General features: G+C 55.2%; 1 protein-coding gene across 1 annotated transcript; it reads right to left on the reverse strand.

Moving 5' to 3' along the window:
* Positions 1-12171: 12171 nt before the first annotated feature.
* LOC142473346 (E3 ubiquitin-protein ligase TRIM45-like) lies at positions 12172-19549 on the reverse strand. Its single transcript, XM_075580583.1, has 3 exons — positions 19472-19549; positions 17921-18041; positions 12172-14518 (listed from the first exon to the last, which is right to left on the reverse strand). Exons 1-3 carry the CDS (start codon positions 19547-19549, stop codon positions 14373-14375), a joined length of 345 nt encoding a protein of 114 aa, XP_075436698.1. The 3' UTR covers positions 12172-14372.
* Positions 19550-19980: the final 431 nt, after the last annotated feature.

Below are 19980 nucleotides of genomic sequence, written 5' to 3' on the forward strand. Positions count from 1 at the left end.
TCTGGTTCTTTTGTGTTTATATTAAATTACCCTATTTCCTCAATTCTAAGACGCACCTTTTTTCGATTTTCACATGTCTGAAATCGGGGTGCGTCTTAGCACCGATGTATTAAATAAAGTGTCTACAGTACTAACCCCCTCTTTTCACCTAACATGTTTCAGGAGAGGTCCCAAGTCAGCGGAGGACGAAGTGTGCGGCGGCAGCAGGAGAGGTCCCACGTCTGCAGATGGTTGAAGACGGGCAGCGGGCGGGAGTGCGGTGGCAGGACAGGTCCCAAGTCCGCAGGTGAATGACGATAAGAAGACAGCGGGCATGCGGTGGTGGAGGCGGCTAATAGATCATAATAGCAGGAGCAGAGCGGCGTAGGGGAACGGCTTGGAAGGTGCCCACTGTAACACCGGAAGTTGCCCGGTGTCTGACTTCCGGTTACAGAGTGCACCTGCCAAGCCGTTCCCCCTATGCCGCTCTGCTCTCCTGCTATTATGATCTCCTGCCGCCGCACCCCACCGCACGCCCACTGTCTTATGTCCATTCACCTGCAGACTTTGTACCTGTCCTGCTGCCACACACCCACCCGCTGTCCGTCTTCAACCATCTGCAGACGTGGGACCTCTCCTGCCGCCGCCGCCCGCTTCATACTCCGCTGACATGGGACCTCTCCTGAAACATGGTAAGTGAAAAAGTCATTTTCCCTCGATTGCAAGTGACATATTGATGGTGCGTCTTACAATCGAAGGCGTCTTACAATCGAGGAAATACGGTATATATGTTTTTTGGTATCATTCCATCTTTGACCCATTATTACTATAGACAGTGAGTGCTGGATAATTTGGATTATTTTATATTATTAGAGAAATTGTATCCTCTTGTATCCTTGGCACCCTGCACTATATATATATATATATATACAGTGTTCGACAAACCTATACATTTGCACGCCCCGGGCGAGTGGATTTAAATTGTGGCGCGCTCCTATTGGCCCAAGCAGCACACGTGTGGTACTAGGTGGCGAGTAGATTTTTTTTGTTCGGCGAGTAGATTTTTTGGTGATTTGTCGACCACTGTGTGTGTGTGTGTGTGTGTGTGTATATATATATATATTACTATTTTGTGAGTGCTGTTTATCAGTATTTTTGTTCTGGGACAAGAAATTAGACACCATCTCCCCTACGCCCTAAGCCAGACATACACACCTGCTCTCACCCGTGCCTCCCTGCCATCTCTTCCCGTGTAAATTGTGTTAACCCTCTCATTTTAATATTGACTAACCTCAAAACTTGCCCCACCAATCAAGTATCCCAACAGCCTGCACTCATGGTTACTGTCCCACACTCAGTCACTCCTACCACCCATTTATTTATTTATAAAATATTTTACCAGGAAGTAATACAGTGAGAGTTACCTCTCGTTTTCAAGTATGTCCTGGGCACAGAGCAAAACAAATAATACATGGTTACAAGTACAGTTACACAAATGAACAGGGTATCTTATTATATATTTGTGAAAGCACTGTATGCCTGTCTGCATCTTCCTGTGTCCCTAGGGGAAATCTCATTGGTCCCTTGGGCCGCCCACCCCCACACACCTCCCATTGGCCTGAGGCGGAGTGATGACCGACACACACACACACACTCTGTTGCTTGGCCTCACTCTCCACCGTCAGTTGGACCGTAGCTCACCTTCCACACCCCCCCCCCTCCTCTCCCGGTGCCCCTCACTATCCCCCCTCCCCACCTCACCCAAATCCCCACGCTCCGCAACATCCCCAGCCGCACCATCACCCTCCTGCTCAGCAGCAATCTCCAGGCTCCTCCCCCCTCGCTCATAATGAGGAAAAGTGCGGCGCGGCCCGGGCCTCCTGCACTCCCCCTCACTTGCGCCGGCTCCTGGAGAGGGGAAGCGTGGCCCTCCTGCTCAGCAGCAAACTCCAGGCTCCTCCCCCCTCGCTCACAACGAGGAACGGAGGGGAAGCGCGGTGCGGCCCGGGCCTCCTGCACTCCCCCTCACATGCGCCGGCTCCCGGACGGAGGGGAAGCGCGGCACGGGCCTCCTGCCACTCTTGCCCCCCCCCCCCCCCGCCAGCTTCCCGAACTCACCTCCTGCCCCAGCCAGATGCCACGGGGTCAAGGTAAGTCACCCACCGTCTCCCACCCACGCACTGTCACCCACACACCCACCCAGTCACCCACACACCCACCCAGTCACCCAGTCACTTTCACCCAGTCACCCACTTTCACCCAGTCACCCACCCACTCACTCAATCACCCACTCACTCAGTCACCCACCCACTCACTTAGTCACCCACCCACTCACTTAGTCACCCACCCACTCACTTTGTCACCCACCCACTCACTCAGTCACCCACCCACTCACTCAGTCACCCACCCATTCAGTCAGTCACCCAGTCACCCACCCATTCAGTCAGTCACCCAGTCACCCACCCATTCAGTCACCCACCCATTCAGTCAGTCACCCACCCATTCAGTCAGTCACCCAGTCACCCGGGGGCAGCCCAACCCTGTCGTCCGCCCCCCAAAATTACATCCCGGGCAACGCCGGGTCTCTCAGCTAGTACATTATATTCAAGACACTGCATGCACAGTTAAAGAAAATATATTATGAGCGTATGAAACAGTTACAGACTAGGTTAAAATGTGAGACAGCCTTAGATTTGAAAGAACTTAAACTGGTGGTGGATGTGAGAGTCTCTGGTAGGTTGTTCCAGTTTTGGGGTGCACGGTAGGAGAAGGAGGAACGTCCGGATACTTTGTTGAGCCTTGGGACCATGAACAGTCTTTTGGAGTCTGATCTCAGGTGATAGGTGCTGCAAGTGGTAGGGGTGAGGAGCTTGTTCAGGTAGCTGGGTAGCTTGCCCATGAAGAATTTAAAGGCAAGACAGGAAAGGTGAACTTTGCGCCTAGACTCTAGTGTTGACCAATCTAGTTCTTTGAGCATTTTTGCAGTGATGTGTGTTGTTGTTGCATTGGAGAACAAAACGACAAATTGAATTGTAGAGGGTGTCAAGTTTGCTAAGGTGGGTTTGAGGTGCCGAGCCATATACTATGTCTCCATAGTCAATAATTGGCATTAGCATCTGCTGTGCGATACGCTTTGACCAGGAGACTTAGGGAGGATTTGTTCCTGTAAAGTACCCCTAGTTTGGCGTAGGTCTTGGTTGTCAGGGTATCAATGTGCATTCCGAATGTTAAGTGGGAGTCAAACCATAAGCCCGGGTATTTAAAACTAGTGACAGGTGTTAGGGTGGTGTTAGCGTTGTTCTAATCAGGAGCTCAGTCACTGGAAGCTTTACAAATTTAGTCTTGGTCCCAAATACCATTGTTACAGTCTTGTCAGTGTTTAAAAACAGTTTGTTTTGGGAAATCCAGTTTTCGAGTCTCAAAAAGTCAGACTGAAGTATGTGTTGAAGGTCAGAGAGGCTATGGCTGTGTGCATATAGGATTGTGTCATCTGCATACATGTGTATTGAGGCTTCCTTACAAGCTGTGGGAAGATCATTAATGAACACTGAGAAGAGTAGGGGCCCCAGAACAGAGCCTTGCGGGACACCACAGGTGATATCCAGGGGGTTGGATTTAGAGCCTGAGATGGACACATGTTGGGATCTTCCTGATAGGTAGGACTGAAACCAGTTTAAAGCATGTTTCCCTATTCCAGAGCTCTGGAGTTTGTTAAGCAGGATAGCATGATCAACAGTATCAAAAGCCTTTGCAAAATCTAGGAATACTACACCAGTGAGTTGTCCCCGTTCCATTCCACACTGGATTTCATTGCAAACTTTTAGCAGGGTAGTTACGGTGGAGTGTTTGGGGCGAAAGCCAGATTGGAATTGGCTAGGGAAATTGGTTTTGGTGTAGAAATCGCTTAATTGGGAGTGGACACATTTTTCCATGACTTTGGATAGAATTGGGAGAAGTGAGATTGGCCTGTAGTTTGAGACAGTGTTTTTGTCCCCACTTTTGAAGATTGGGACAACTCTGTCAGTTTTCCAGGTCTTAGGGATATGGCCTGCAGACAGGATAGAGTTGACTATGGGCGCAATTGGTTTGGCAATGGCTGGGGCACCAAGTCGTAGGAACCTAGATTGTAGTAAGTCGGGTCCACATTGGCTGCTTAGTTTTAGTTTGAGGAGCGCTTGTGTAATCTCCTCTTCAGATACTGGGCCAAATTGAAAATTGTGGGAAGTGTTGGGAGGGGGTGGGACTATAGGGGTACTCCCAGGATGAGATTCAAGTTTGTGGTTTGGGCTGCGTTTCGCTAATAAGTTAGTGGCACACCTCACAAAGTAATCATTGAATGCATTTGCAATGTCAGTGGGGTTTGTGACCACTGCCATCTACTGCACTTAGTCCCTCACCTGCTGTCTTTGTAAATTTCCCATCAAACTTCTTAGATTGTAAGCTCTTCGGGGCAGGGATTTCCTTTCCTATTGTCTGATTTTGCTGCACTTATTGTATTATTATAAATCCCTGTACTGTATTCTTTGTGATGCGCTGAGTACACTTTTGGCGCTACATAAATAAATACAACATAACTCTGTGATATTTGTTGTACGTATTTATTATAACATATCACATTTCAAGGGTTTTGGTGCTTTGAATGTTTTCTTTCGACTTGGGTTCATTTTAAGATTCTCACGGTTTTTACTAATTTTCTCTTTTGGAAAGATCTTCCTTTGTTTAAATTTTTTTGTGTGAAATCTAGTTAATAAAAATACATTTACTAAAAATGATAATTAGGCGAGTTGTGGGGTGGTTACTTCCCGTAAACCCTATATCAGATGGGTAATTATTTAATTACCAATTGTTACAAAAACGACACTGTTACGCCGTTGCAGAGCGACGCGTTTCTATGGGTGATGGAGCTGTATCACTGTTACGCCGTTGCAGAGCGACGCGTTTCTATGGGTGATGGAGCTGTATCACTGTTACGCCGTTGCAGAGCGACGCGTTTCTATGGGTGATGGAGCTGTATCACTGTTACGCCGTTGCAGAGCGACGCGTTTCTATGGGTGATGGAGCTGTATCACTGTTACACCGTTGCAGAGCGACGCGTTTCTATGGGTGATGGAGCTGTATCAATGTTACGCCGTTGCAGAGCGACGCGTTTCTATGGGTGATGGAGCTGTATCACTGTTACACCGTTGCAGAGCGGCGCGTTTCTATGGGTGATGGAGCTGTATCACTGTTACGCCGTTGCAGAGCGACGCGTTTCTATGGGTGATGGAGCTGTATCACTGTTACACCGTTGCAGAGCGACGCGTTTCTATGGGTGATGGAGCTGTATCACTGTTACTCCGTTGCAGAGCGACGCGTTTCTATGGGTGATGGAGCTGTATCACTGTTACGCCGTTGCAGAGCGACGTGTTTCTATGGGTGATGGAGCTGTATCACTGTTACACCGTTGCAGAGCGACGCGTTTCTATGGGTGATGGAGCTGTATCACTGTTACGCCGTTGCAGAGCGACGCGTTTCTATGGGTGATGGAGCTGTATCACTGTTACACCGTTGCAGAGCGACGCGTTTCTATGGGTGATGGAGCTGTATCACTGTTACGCCGTTGCAGAGCGACGCGTTTCTATGGGTGATGGAGCTGTATCACTGTTACGCCGTTGCAGAGCGACGCGTTTCTATGGGTGATGGAGCTGTATCACTGTTTATACAGATGTAACAAGACTTGTGTCTTCCGTGACGGCACCAAAGGATTAACTCTGTCTGGGGTCTATTCAAAAGCATGGAACGGGTCATAGGGTGATCCAGGCTCAGATTGGAGGTGCCCCACCACCTATTAAATGGAGTGGTTGGGCCTGAGGCAGCTTGAGTACGTCGTAGGAGGCTGCTTGAGCCCATTATGTTTAATTGGGGCCCATCTGTCCTCATTTCCCCCGGAAGACAACATCTCGGTCTGCATCAAGAAGTACAGCTTGGTTCTCCGTGCAGCCACGGGATGAAGTGGCCTCTTCGGAGAATGCCTGCTTGCAGATCCACAAATGTGCCGTGGTATTCTCTGGACCTGTGGCAGGCTCTCTAAAGGAAAGAGCGCCAGTGGTTGAGGACCCACCAGGATGTTGACCGGACAACCTTGAAGGTATCTCAACGGGGGTATAAGCGTGCGGTCTTCAGAAAGAAGAAAGCCTACGTCTCCTTTGAGGATAGACCGTGCGGGAAATCCTCCAGTGGAACTATTAAGGATGGTGAGCAGGCTGGTTTATCCAGACTGCTCCTCCATCGTGGTTTGTCTAATTGAGGAGCAATGTGGGGAATTTCATGGACTCTGATGATGAGATCACATGTATCCGTGCCATTATTTGTCCCCCGATGTACCTCAGGGCCTGCCTCACCCCACAGACAAATCTTGTATTGGAAGCTTGTCTGGGAAAATTGGATATTGGATGATAGTTGTCGAGAACATAAACATCTAGACTTACTTTCTACAATGGGATGGACCAGCACCCTTTTCAAGGCCCCTGGCACCTCCTCCCACAGCGAGGGATCTATTGACGTTCTCCACCAACCACTGTATCAATGGTCTCTTTCAGGAGCTATGATGGACCGAGATCTGCTAATTATCTAAAATAAATCCTGTTTTGCATCTTAATTACTAATGTTAATAAACTACATGCTGAGCCAGGAGAGCCTCTGGAAACTATAAATACTTGGAAGAGTTCAGCATCATCTCAGTCCTGGATTTCCTCTCAATGACAGCTGAGATTAACTGGACCACTTGTGACTTGGATCCCTGTCCATCATGGAAAGAGACCATTGATGCAGTGGCTCCGTGGTTGGTGGAGTTCATCAATAGATCCCTTGCTGTGTGGGGAGGGACCAGTGGCCTTGAAAAAGGCGCTGGCCCATCCTGTTGAAGAAAGTGGGTCTAGATGTTGATCTCGGCAACTATCATTCCATATCCAACTTTCCCATGGTCGGAAAGTGTTGGTGGGTGGTTTTAACCCAGCTGGAAGATTGTCTAATAAAGGGCTGGCTTCTACAACCCCACAAAGTCTGGCTTTAGAGCCAGTCATGGAACTGAGTTGGCCCTGGTCTGTGCGGTATCTGACTTATTGATGGCCATGGACCAGGGCTGTGTTCAGTGGTGGAATTCTGCAGGTTCGCACCGGTTTGTGGAAACCAGTTACTAAAATTTCACAAGTTCGTTGAACCGGTGTTTAATTCTCTGGCATGCGGCGTCTACCAGCATCTTTTTCCTGCTTTCACCTCACTCAATATGGTCGCGCGGTGTCAAATGGCGCCGCGTTGCCATGCCAACGTGTACGACACGTGACGGAACCGCCACGGTTACGTCACGGGGCGTTCCAGCTGGCATGGCAACGCGACGTCATTTTGAGGTGAAAGCGTGGCCACATTGAGGTGAAAGCAGGGAAAAGATGCTGGTAGATGCCGCCCGTACAAGAGAAGGTAAGAACAGGCTATTCAAATTTTAGAATCCCACCACTGGGATTCATGTTGGACCTCTCAGCGGCCTTAGACACAATTGTTCTTGGGGTGCTGCTGCTGCACCCCTTGAGGGTCCTTGCTGATAGCGATGGGACAGCATTACAATGGGTTGCCTCGTTCCTGCAGGGCGGATCCAGCAGGTGGCTATGGGGTCAATTAACCAGTCTCCACCTGGCTAATCAGACAATAAAAACTCCTGCTAGAACTACAGGAGATCTCTTGAGCACAGAGGGGCTGTGTTGCCAGTAAAAGACTCACAAAACATTGTCCTGAGCACAGAAGGACAGCGCTGCCTGCAAGACACCCTAAAACCAGACCCACTACATTCAGGGCGCAGCGGACCCTGGAACCCACCAAAGGTCGGACCCCAATGGACACAACCGAGAGACTGAAATAAAGAGCACCCTGATTACAGGTACCACTTTGATCTTTGGGGTCATAGGTTGGCAAGAGGCCTTTCTTCCCAGCCCTGCAGGTAGGGACTGGGACAGTGAGTTAGCCCTTACACAGGGATAGACTTGCTTAAAGCTACAGGCTGAATAAAAGCCATGGTTTCTTTCCCCCCCATATGTCTCCCTGGTTGTTCCTCTGAACAGGTCTCTTACAGGGTCCCTCAAGGATCGGTGCTGTCACCGCGCCTGTTCAATGTGTATGTAAGACCGTTGGGCAATATCCTTCGGAATGATCTGCCAGTATGCTCAGGACACCCAGATCTACATTTCTTCCCAGGGCCGGCTGTTGCCACACTGACGGTGTGTCTACACGAGGTGGTGGCATGGATGGAGATGAATTGGCTGATGCTCAATCCCGACAAACTAATGATTTATGGGTTCGGCAAGACACCCGAGTATGGGACGGGGGGTTTGCAAGCTGCCCCATATCAATGGTGTAAGGCCGCTGCCCATGTCCCAGGTTTGTAACCTCGGCATTCTCCTTGACCAGAGTCTCGGCCTGGGACCCCAGTGGCCGCAGTTGTTAAGTCTGATTTTTTTTTACCTGAGGCCGCTTCGGAGCTTGCGTCCACTCCTATTATCTATGGACCTCCAGCCACTGGTCCATGCCTTTGTGTCTGCGTGGTTGGACTATGGGAAGGCCTTATATGTCAGATTACTGGGGTGCCTGATGCGGACGCTCCAGCTTGTGCAGAACGCCGCAGCTCGGATACGGAGACGTGTTTCTCGCTTTGCGCATATCGCTCCCATTTTACGCGCTCGGCACTGGCGCCCAGTCATATTCTGACTTCGGTTCCAGTAGGTCGTAGTGATCTTTAAGACCTTGCAAGGTCACGGGCCGGCCAATCGGCAGTCTCGTTTGGAGCTGCGGAGGGATACCGGCTATCAGGCCCTCAGGGTGGGGGTCCGCCTCTCTGTGCTAAGGGTACTGCCCCCTACGCGGGGTGGTCCCGCCTTCTCGTGTGCAGCTTCAGAGGGCTGCAACTCTCTACCACCAGAGCTCAGGTGTATATCCACCGTACCACTATATCGGGCTCGGTGTGAGACTGATTTCTTCCTTCTGGCTTTCCCTGTCTAACAAAACAATTGGATTGTTAACAAAACAATTGCTTATCGCTCCCCTCTCAGAGCCCGGAGCGCGGCGCTCCCCTCTCAGAGCCCGCAGCGCTCCCCTCTCAGAGCCCGGAGCTCCCCTCTCAGAGCCCGGAGCGCGGCGCTCCCCTCTCAGAGCCCGGAGCGCAGAGCTCCCCTCTCAGAGCCCGGAGCGCAGCGCTCCCCTCTCAGAGCCCGGAGCTCCCCTCTCAGAGCCCGGAGCGCAGTGCTCCCCTCTCAGAGCCCGGAGCGCGGCGCTCCCCTCTCAGAGCCCGGAGCGCGGCGCTCCCCTCTCAGAGCCCGGAGCGCGGCGCTCCCCTCTCAGAGCCCGGAGCGCGGCGCTCCCCTCTCAGAGCCCGGAGCGCGGCGCTCCCCTCTCAGAGCCCGGAGCGCGGCGCTCCCCTCTCAGAGCCCGGAGCGCTCCCCTCTCAGAGCCCGGAGTGCGGCGCTCCCCTCTCGTGGCGTCACTGCCGCTTAGTATTTCCGTGAGAAAGAGGTGACGTTCCTAATGCAGTTTGCAAACCAGGCCAAACATTAACCGTCCGCGCCCGGCTCCCGCGGCCCTTTATATACCGACGCTTCGGCAAAATGTTGAGCACTTTTGCCAAAATTTCACCAAAACTTTATGTTCTTTAAAGAGAAAACGATGATGCGCAATTGATGAAATTTGGGCATCGATCTCGGTGATTAATGTCCTCGTTTTCTCTTCTGTCCTCGCTCCCCCAGCAGCCGAAAGCATAGTGCGTGACGCCCCCCGGCCTGTGCGTGACGCCCCCCGGCCCTGTGCGTGACGCTCCCCGGCCTGTGCGTGACGCTCCCCGGCCCTGTGCGTGACGCTCCCCGGCCTGTGCATGACGCCCCCCGGCCCTGTGCGTGACGCCCCCCGGCCCTGTGTGTGACGCTCCCCGGCCCTGTGTGTGACGCTCCCCGGCACTGTGCGTGACGCCCCCCGGCCCTGTGCGTGACGCCCCCCCCCCGGCCCTGTGCGTGACGCCCCCCGGCCCTGTGCGTGACGCCCCCCGGCCTGTGCGTGACGCCCCCCCCCCCGGCCCTGTACGTGACGCCCCCGGCCCTGTGCGTGACGCCCCCCGGCCCTGTACGTGACGCCCCCCGGCCTGTGCGTGACGCTCCCCGGCCCTGTGCGTGACGCTCCCCGGCCCTGTACGTGACGCCCCCCGGCCTGTGCGTGACGCTCCCCGGCCCTGTGCGTGACGCTCCCCGGCCTGTGCGTGACGCCCCCCGGCCCTGTGCGTGACGCTCCCCGGCCTGTGCGTGACGCTCCCCGGCCCTGTGCGTGACGCTCCCCGGCCTGTGCGTGACGCCCCCCGGCCCTGTGCGTGACGCTCCCCGGCCTGTGCGTGACGCCCCCCGGCCCTGTGCGTGACGCTCCCCGGCCCTGTGCATGACGCCCCCCGGCCCTGTGCGTGACGCCCCCCCCGGCCCTGTGCGTGATGCCCCCCAGCCTGTGCGTGACGCCCCCCCCCCCCCGTGCGTGATGCCCCCCGGCCCTGTGCGTGACGCCCCCCGGCCTGTGCGTGACGCCCCCCGGCCTGTGCGTGACGCCCCCCGGCCCTGTGCGTGACGCCCCCCGGCCTGTGCGTGACGCCCCCCCCCCGGCCCTGTACGTGACGCCCCCCGGCCCTGTGCGTGACGCCCCCCGGCCCTGTGCGTGACGCCCCCCGGCCCTGTGCGTGATGCCCCCCGGCCCTGTACGTGACGCCCCCGGGCCCTGTGCGTGATGCTCCCCCCCGGCCCTGTGCGTGACGCCCCCCCCCGGCCCTGTACGTGACGCCCCCGGCCCTGTGCGTGACGCCCCCCGGCCCTGTGCGTGACGCCCCCGGGCCCTGTGCGTGATGCTCCCGGGCCCTGTGCGTGATGCTCCCCCCCGGCCCTGTGCGTGACGCCCACCGGCCCTGTGCGTGATGCCCCCCGGCCCTGTACGTGACGCCCCCCCCCCCCCGGCCCTGTACGTGACACACCCCCCCCCGGCCCTGTACGTGACGCCCCCCGGCCCTGTGCGTGATGCTCCCCCCCGGCCCTGTGCGTGACGCCCCCCGGTCCTGTGCGTGACGCCCCCCGGTCCTGTGCGTGATGCTCCCCGGCCCTGTGCGTGACGCTCCCCGGCCCTGTGCGTGACGCTCCCCGGCCCTGTGCGTGACGCCCCCCGGCCCTGTGCGTGACGCCCCCCGGTCCTGTGCGTGACGCTCCCCGGCCCTGTGCGTGACGCCCCCCGGCCCTGTACGTGACGCCCCCCGGTCCTGTGCGTGACGCCCCCCGGCCTGTGCGTGACGCTCCCCGGCCTGTACGTGACGCCCCCCGGCCCTGTGCGTGACGCCCCCCGGCCCTGTGCGTGACGCCCCCCGGCCCTGTACGTGACGCCCCCCGGCCCTGTGCGTGACGCCCCCCGGCCCTGTGCGTGACGCCCCCCGGCCCTGTGCGTGACGCCCCCCGGTCCTGTGCGTGACGCTCCCCGGCCCTGTGCGTGACGCCCCCCGGCCCTGTACGTGACGCCCCCCGGTCCTGTGCGTGACGCCCCCCGGCCTGTGCGTGACGCCCCCCGGCCCTGTGCGTGACGCCCCCCGGTCCTGTGCGTGACGCCCCCGGCCTGTGCGTGATGCCCCCCGGCCCTGTGCGTGACGCCCCCCGGCCCTGTGCGTGATGCGGTCCTGTACGTGACGCCCCCCGGTCCTGTGCGTGATGCTCCCCCCCGGTCCTGTGCGTGACGTCCCCCCCCGGCCCTGTGCGTGACGCCCCCCGGCCCTGTGCGTGACGCCCCCCGGCCCTGTACGTGACGCCCCCCGGTCCTGTGCGTGATGCTCCCCCCCGGTCCTGTGCGTGACGTCCCCCCGCCCGGTCCTGTGCGTGACGCCCCCCCGGTCCTGTGCGTGACGCCCCCCCGGTCCTGTGCGTGATGCCCCCCCCGGTCCTGTGCGTGACGTCCCCCCCCCCGGTCCTGTGCGTGACGCCCCCCGGTCCTGTGCATGACGCCCCCCGGTCCTGTGCGGGACGCCCCCCGGTCCTGTGCGGGACGCCCCCCCGGTCCGTGTGAAGGACGTTGCATATAACAGATTTGAGATCACTAAACAAAGTTATTAGTGGGGCGCCAGAATAATGGCGCTGTTTCCGCTCTTGGCGCCTGTCACGGTGACTTTGTGGCAGGCTTTATGTTACACACATAAATATATAAAAGATAATATATATTTATAACTGGGTCTGAACTGGGACGAGACTTAGATATGATAAAATAGTGCATAGCGTTTCTCTCAGCAATCAAGATGGTATAGAACAGACAAAGGATAAAGGGTTGACCACAGATTATATACCTTTTGTGGCCCTATCCTTAACCTTAAGTACAGGTGATTGGTTTTCAATTACCTCCAGCCACTCGCTAACATGGAAACACATTTTGATCCCTGCCCCCCTGCTAGTTGGTACATGCGCAGTAGCACTCTGGGGTCTCATTTCTGTAATCCCCCATTTGCATCAGGAATGCCAGCCAGTCTACCCCACGGAATATCTGGCAGGAAACCCTTTGTTGTGAGGTGTGAAATGGAACACTTGAAGACTGCTCTGGTTTGAGTAATCTCCGCCTTCATACAAACAGTGGAGGTGACAAAATCCTTTGAAACATACTCAAGTCCTAGACATTGGGTCGCCTTTCTGGCCATATGCTACCCTGGTATGCAAAGGAATTTCCTCTGGGTTTTACCCATACCTTGAAACACAGTATGATAGATAAAACATGAACATATCAAAATATCCGGTTCTGTTAGGTCCAGCAGGTCCAAACTTCCTAGTTCTCAATGCCGGAACTGGGACACCCTATGGTCCAATTTGCGACGTGCTATGACCTTCGGAACCGGAGATACACAAATACACTTAAAACCGTTTCACATTTTAATACACAAATCTCCGCTGTAAATTAAATCACGGTTTTTCACTAAATCCTCATTGAAAACAACGGGCTTCGCCGCCATAGATTTTCAATGGCAAACCGCCACCGTTGGCAGCTATGGGAATCCCGCCATAGACTTTCAACAGGGCGACGCCGCCGTTGAAGTCAATGGGGTTTTTCCGCCGTAGCCGGTCAATGGGGTTTGGCTGCCATTGGAGTCTATTGGAAAAGTCCCGACCCTTCAAGGGGGTCCATACTCCGTCGGGTTGGTCCAAGCAGGTCAAGGATGGTTCTGCAGCGATGCCGGAGCAGTGGCTACAGATAGCCCAAACCCTGATCCGCTGGGCCCTCCGGAACCAGAGCTATGGATTACCAATTTTCAGCTTTTCACACTTAGCCGTTTTCTTGAGCTGTTTCTGCCGCCGCCATTGGAACCTATGGCGCGGCCCGCTCTTCTCAGTTCGACCCTTATCGGGGGTCCAGGATACGGGGACCCGGTTGCGGTCGAGTGGGGGGAGGACTAGTAACTAGGGACAGAAAGAATTTTATTTCTAGGGCCCCCAGAACAGTTTATTCCCACGCCACTTTTCGTTGAACTTGACTTATCAGTGATCAAAGCTCTCCTATTGAAAATGTATCCGCTTTGTGGTTAAGCGGTTTGGACGGCAGCCAACTCGTTCCTGGAAAGTTCTCTCGAGGATTTCTCCATTGAAGTCAATGAGCCCATTGACTTTCAATGGGAAACCGCCGCTCTCCCTCTCGGACGCCATCTGCTGGTCTTCTCAGGAACAGGACTCAATAGCAAGATTCGCCATTGAAATACATGGAGTTCCAATGGCGGCCTATGGGAGCCTGCAAAATGGTGCCTGAAAAGGCGGGAAAGTTACACAAAGGGCTATAATCACTAAACAACCATTAACCCTTGTGCTCCCGGATGGATCCCAGTGGGTGTGTGATGCAGACACTGCTATAACAATAAAACAGGGGAACAGTGGAATATACATTTTCAGGTTATGACAAGGGTTAAATCACACGTCTGGGCCTCAGCCCAGTTAACCCCTTGTCTCCCTGGTGAGGTTAGAGGGTGGCCAATTGGGGTGTAACTCCTTTAATCCCGGGCCAAATCCTCCCCACCGTCACAGCGCCTCTCCATGAGACCCCCGGGCCTGTCTCCGCTCTTGGCGCCTCTCCATGAGACCCCCGGGCCTGTCTCCGCTCTTGGCGCCTCTCCATGAGACCCCCGGGCCTGTCTCCGCTCTTGGCGCCTCTCCATGAGACCCCCGGGCCTGTCTCCGCTCTTGCCGCCTCTCCATGAGACCCCCGGAGCCTGCCGGAGCGGGCAGAGAGAAGGCCCTGCAGTGGTTTCTTCATTCTCCGTATAGAACACAGGTTATTAACGGTGACCTGATCTCGGACGTGGATGCCACACTGACCCCCCCCTCTCCCCCAGTCCCACGCCATCACAATGCCACGGTCCTGACCACGCTCCTCTGGGCCGTGTCCTTCACCCCGCCACACTCTGATTTTTCCGTTGTGCATCCACAACACGACCAGTGTGAGCGGCCGGGGTGGCCTTTGTGCCCGTGGCCACAGCCGTGGTACCCACCTGCAGAAGGGTCAGAGAGGTACAATACACAAATACATGCATTCAAAGGCGCTACTGCCGAGAGATGTGTGCCTGCTGTCTGTGTATTAGGATGTATGTGCCTGCTGTCTGTGTATTAGGATGAATGTGTGCCTGCTGTCTGTGTATTAGGATGAATGTGTGCCTGCTGTCTGTGTATTAGGATGAATGTGTGCCTGCTGTCTGGGTATTAGGATGAATGTGTGCCTGCTGTCTGTGTATTAGGATGAATGTGTGCCTGCTGTCTGTGTATTAGGATGAATGTGTGCCTGCTGTCTGTGTATTAGGATGTATGTGCCTGCTGTCTGTGTATTAGGATGTATGTGTGCCTGCTGTCTGTGTATTAGGATATATGTGCCTGCTGTCTGTGTATTAGGATGTATGTGTGCCTGCTGTCTGTGTATTAGGATATATGTGCCTGCTGTCTGTGTATTAGGATGTATGTGCGCCTGCTGTCTGTGTATTAGGATATATGTGCCTGCTGTCTGTGTATTAGGATGTATGTGCGCCTGCTGTCTGTGTATTAGGATGTATGTGCCTGCTGTCTGGTTATTAGGATGTATCTGTGTCTGCTGTCTGTATTAGGAGGAGGTGAGAGGTACGTGTCCCTGATGCCTGTGTATTAGGAGGGGGTGAGGGGTACGTGTTCCTGATGTCTGTGTATAAGGAGGGGGTGAAAGGTATGTGTCCCTGATGTCCGTGTATTAGGAGGGGGTGAGAGGTGCGTGTCCCTGATGTCTGTGTATTAGGAGGGGGTGAGAGGTACGTGTCCCTGATGTCTGTGTATTAGGAGGGGGTGAAAGGTATGTGTCCCTGATGTCTGTGTATTAGGAGGGGGTGAGAGGTGCGTGTCCCTGATGTCTGTGTATTAGGAGGGGGTGAGAGGTACGTGTCCCTGATGTCTGTGTATTAGGAGGGGGTGAGAGGTATGTGTCCCTGATGTCTGTGTATTAGGAGGGGGTGAGAGGTATGTGTCCCTGATGCCTGTGTATTAGGAGGGGGTGAGAGGTGCGTGTCCCTGATGTCTGTGTATTAGGAGGGAGTGAGAGGTACGTGTCCCTGATGCCTGTGTATTAGGAGGGGGTGAGAGGTACGTGTCCCTGATGCCTGTGTATTAGGAGGGGGAGAGAGGTACGTGTCCCTGATGTCTGTGTATTACGAGGGGTGAGAGGTACGTGTCCCTGATGTCTGTGTATTAGGAGGGGGTGAGAGGTATGTGTCCCTGATGTCCGTGTATTAGGAGGGGGTGAGAGGTGCGTGTCCCTGATGTCTGTGTATTAGGAAGAGGTGAGAGGTACGTGTCCCTGATGCCTGTGTATTAGGAGGGGATGAGAGGTACGTGTCCCTGATGTCTGTGTATTAGGAGGGGGTGAGAGGTACGTGTCCCTGATGCCTGTGTATTAGGAGGGGGTGAGAGGTACGTGTCCCTGATGCCTGTGTATTAGGAGGAGGTGAGAGGTACGTGTCCCTGATGTCTGTGTATTAGGAGGGGGTGAGAGGTACGTGTCCCTGATGCCTGTGTATTAGGAGGGGGTGAGAGGTACGTGTCCCTGATGTCTGTGTATTAGGAGGGGGTGAGAGGTACGTGTCCCTGATGTCTGTGTATTAGGAGGGGGTGAGAGGTACGTGTCCCTGATGCCTGTGTATTAGAAGGGGGTGAGAGGTACATGTCCCTGATGTCTGTGTATTAGGAGGGGGTGAGAGGTACGTGTCCCTGATGCCTGTGTATTAGGAGGGGGTGAGAGGTACGTGTCCCTGATGTCTGTGTATTAGGAGGGGGTGAGAGGTACGTGTCCCTGATGCCTGTGTATTAGGAGGGGGTGAGAGGTACGTGTCCCTGATGCCTGTGTATTAGGAGGGGGTGAGAGGTACGTGTCCCTGATGCCTGTGTATTAGGAGGGGGTGAGAGGTTCGTGTTCCTGATGCCTGTGTATTAGGAGGGGGTGAGAGGTACGTGTCCCTGATGTCTGTGTACTAGGAGGGGGTGAGAGGTACGTGTCCCTGATGCCTGTGTATTAGGAGTGGGTGAGAGGTACATGTCCCTGTGTATTAGGAGGGGGGTGAGAGGTACGTGTCCCTGATGCCTGTGTATTAGGAGGGGGTGAGAGATGCGTGTCCCTGATGCCTGTGTATTAGGAGGGGGTGAGAGGTATGTGTCCCTGATGTCTGTGTATTAGGAGGGGGTGAGAGGTACGTGTCCCTGATGTCTGTGTATTAGGAGGGGGTGAGGTACGTGTCTCTGATGCCTGTGTATTAGGAGGGGGTGAGAGGTACGTGTCCCTGATGCCTGTGTATTAGGAGGGGGTGAGAGGTACGTGTCCCTGATGTCTGTGTATTAGGAGTGGGTGAGAGGTACGTGTCCCTGATGCCTGTGTATTAGGAGGGGGTGAGAGGTACGTGTCCCTGATGTCTGTGTATTAGGAGGGGGTGAGAAGTACATGTCCCTGATGTCTGTGTATTAGGAGGGGGTGAGAGGTACGTGTCCCTGATGCCTGTGTATTAGGAGGGGGTGAGAGGTACGTGTCCCTGATGCCTGTGTATTAGGAGGGGGTGAGAGGTTCGTGTTCCTGATGCCTGTGTATTAGGAGGGGGTGAGAGGTACGTGTCCCTGATGTCTGTGTACTAGGAGGGGGTGAGAGGTACGTGTCCCTGATGCCTGTGTATTAGGAGGGGGTGAGAGGTACGTGTCCCTGATGCCTGTGTATTAGGAGGGGGTGAGAGGTACGTGTCCCTGATGCCTGTGTATTAGGAGGGGGTGAGAGGTTCGTGTTCCTGATGCCTGTGTATTAGGAGGGGGTGAGAGGTACGTGTCCCTGATGTCTGTGTACTAGGAGGGGGTGAGAGGTACGTGTCCCTGATGCCTGTGTATTAGGAATGGGTGAGAGGTACATGTCCCTGTGTATTAGGAGGGGGGTGAGAGGTAGGTGTCCCTGATGTCTGTGTATTAGGAGGGGGTGAGAGGTACTTGTCCCTGATGTCTGTGTATTAGGAGGGGGTGAGGTACGTGTCTCTGATGCCTGTGTATTAGGAGGGGGTGAGAGGTATGTGTCCCTGATGTCTGTGTATTAGGAGGGGGTGAGAGGTACGTGTCCCTGATGTCTGTGTATTAGGAGTGGGTGAGAGGTATGTGTCCCTGATGTCTGTGTATTAGGAGGGGGTGAGGGGTACGTGTCCCTGATGTCTGTGTATTAGGAGGGGGTGAGGGGTATGTGTCCCTGATGCCTGTGTATTAGGAGGGGGTGAGAGGTACATTTCTGTATATAACAGGAGGTGTGTGGGTGGGTGAGATGCCTTTGTATTCATGTGCCTCTTGCCCCTGCCTGCGCCTCTTGCCCCTGCCTGCGCCTCTTGCCCCTGCCTGCGCCTCTTGCCCCTGCCACGTACCTGGCATGGTGCCCCCACACCCGCAGCGAGCGTCCTTTTGCCCCCCGCTGGAGCAGAAGGTGCAGCAGTGGAAGACCCCCGGGTGCTGCCGAGATGTCACCGTCACAGTGAAAGGCGAGCCCTGCGGGGGGGGGGGGAGACACGGAGCACTCAGCCACGTAACATTGCGGGGGGGGGAGACACAGAGCACTCAGCCATGTAACACTGCGGGGGGGGAGACACGGAGCACTCAGCCACGTAACACTGCGGGGGGGGGGGAGACACAGAGCACTCAGCCATGTAACACTGCGGGGGGGGAGAGACACGGAGCACTCAGCCACGTAAAACTGCGGGGGGGGGGAGACACGGAGCACTCAGCCACGTAACACTGCGGGGGAGAGAGACACAGGAGCACTCAGCCACGTAACACTGCGGGGGGAGATATGGAGCACTCAGCCATGTAAAACTGCGGGGGGGGGGGAGTAGAGACACGGAGCAGTCAGCCACGTAACACTGCGGGGGGAGAGATACGGAGCACTCAGCCACATAACACTGTGGGGGGGGGTGACACGGAGCACTCAGCCACATAACACTGTGGGGAGGAGACACGGAGCAGTCAGCCACGTAAAATTGCGCAGGGGGAGAGACACAGAGCACTCAGCCATGTAACACTGTGGGGAGGAGACACGGAGCACTCAGCCACGTAACACTGCGGGGGAGACACGGAGCACTCAGCCATGTAACACTGGGGAGGAGACATGGAGCACTCAGCCATGTAACACTGTGGGGAGGAGACACGGATCACTCAGCCACGTAACACTGCGGGGGAGACACGGAGCACTCAGCCACGTAACACTGTGGGGGGGAGAGACAGAGCACTCAGCCACGTAACACAGGGGGGGTGAGGGGGAGACACGGAGCACTCGGCCACATAACACTGCAGGGGACGAGGGAGACACGGAGCACTCAGCCACTTAACACTGCTGGGGGGAGAGACACAGGGGCACTCAGCCACGTAACAGTGCCCGGGGTGAGAGGAGGCGGGGAGACCAGAGCTCTCAGTCACGTAACACTGCGGGGGAAGGGCGAGGGGGGACACAGGAGCACTCAGCCACGTAACACTGTGGGGGAAGGGCAAGGTGAGGGGGGGACACCGGAGCTCTCAGCCACGTAACACTGCGGGGGAAGGGCGAGAGGGGGACACAGGAGCACTCAGCCACGTAACACTGCGGGGGAAGGGCGAGGGGGGACACAGGAGCACTCAGCCACGTAACACTGCGGGGGAAGGGCGAGGGGGGGGACACAGGAGCACTCAGCCACGTAACACTGCGGGGGAAGGGCGAGGGGGGGACACAGGAGCACTCAGCCACGTAACACTGCGGGGGACGGGCGAGGCGAGGGGGGTTTCCCAGGAGAATGATTGAATATATAATACAATGAGAATTATGAGAATAATATATATAATACAATGAGAATTATTAACCCCTTTAGTGGTGGTTTAACCCTTCCTTTGCTGGGGGTCTGTAAGAAGCGCACACTGGCAGGAGAATCCTCCCCCTGTTCCCCGCTCACCTGCACGTGCCGCCCCTTTATACACACGCCTATGGTGAGGTCGCCAGCCTCCGCGGGGGTGCACGAGATGAGGTACATCTTATCAGTGATCAAAGCTCTCCTATTGAAAATGTATCCGCTTTGTGGTTAAGCGGTTTGGACGGCAGCCAACTCGTTCCTGGAAAGTTCTCTCGAGGATTTCTCCATTGAAGTCAATGAGCCCATTGACTTTCAATGGGAAACCGCCGCTCTCCCTCTCGGACGCCATCTGCTGGTCTTCTCAGGAACAGGACTCAATAGCAAGATTCGCCATTGAAATACATGGAGTTCCAATGGCGGCCTATGGGAGCCTGCAAAATGGTGCCTGAAAAGGCGGGAAAGTTACACAAAGGGCTATAATCACTAAACAACCATTAACCCTTGTGCTCCCGGATGGATCCCAGTGGGTGTGTGATGCAGACACTGCTATAACAATAAAACAGGGGAACAGTGGAATATACATTTTCAGGTTATGACAAGGGTTAAATCAC

Source organism: Ascaphus truei (genome assembly GCF_040206685.1).
Source record: "Ascaphus truei isolate aAscTru1 chromosome 3 unlocalized genomic scaffold, aAscTru1.hap1 SUPER_3_unloc_6, whole genome shotgun sequence".
NCBI lineage: Eukaryota > Metazoa > Chordata > Amphibia > Anura > Ascaphidae > Ascaphus > Ascaphus truei.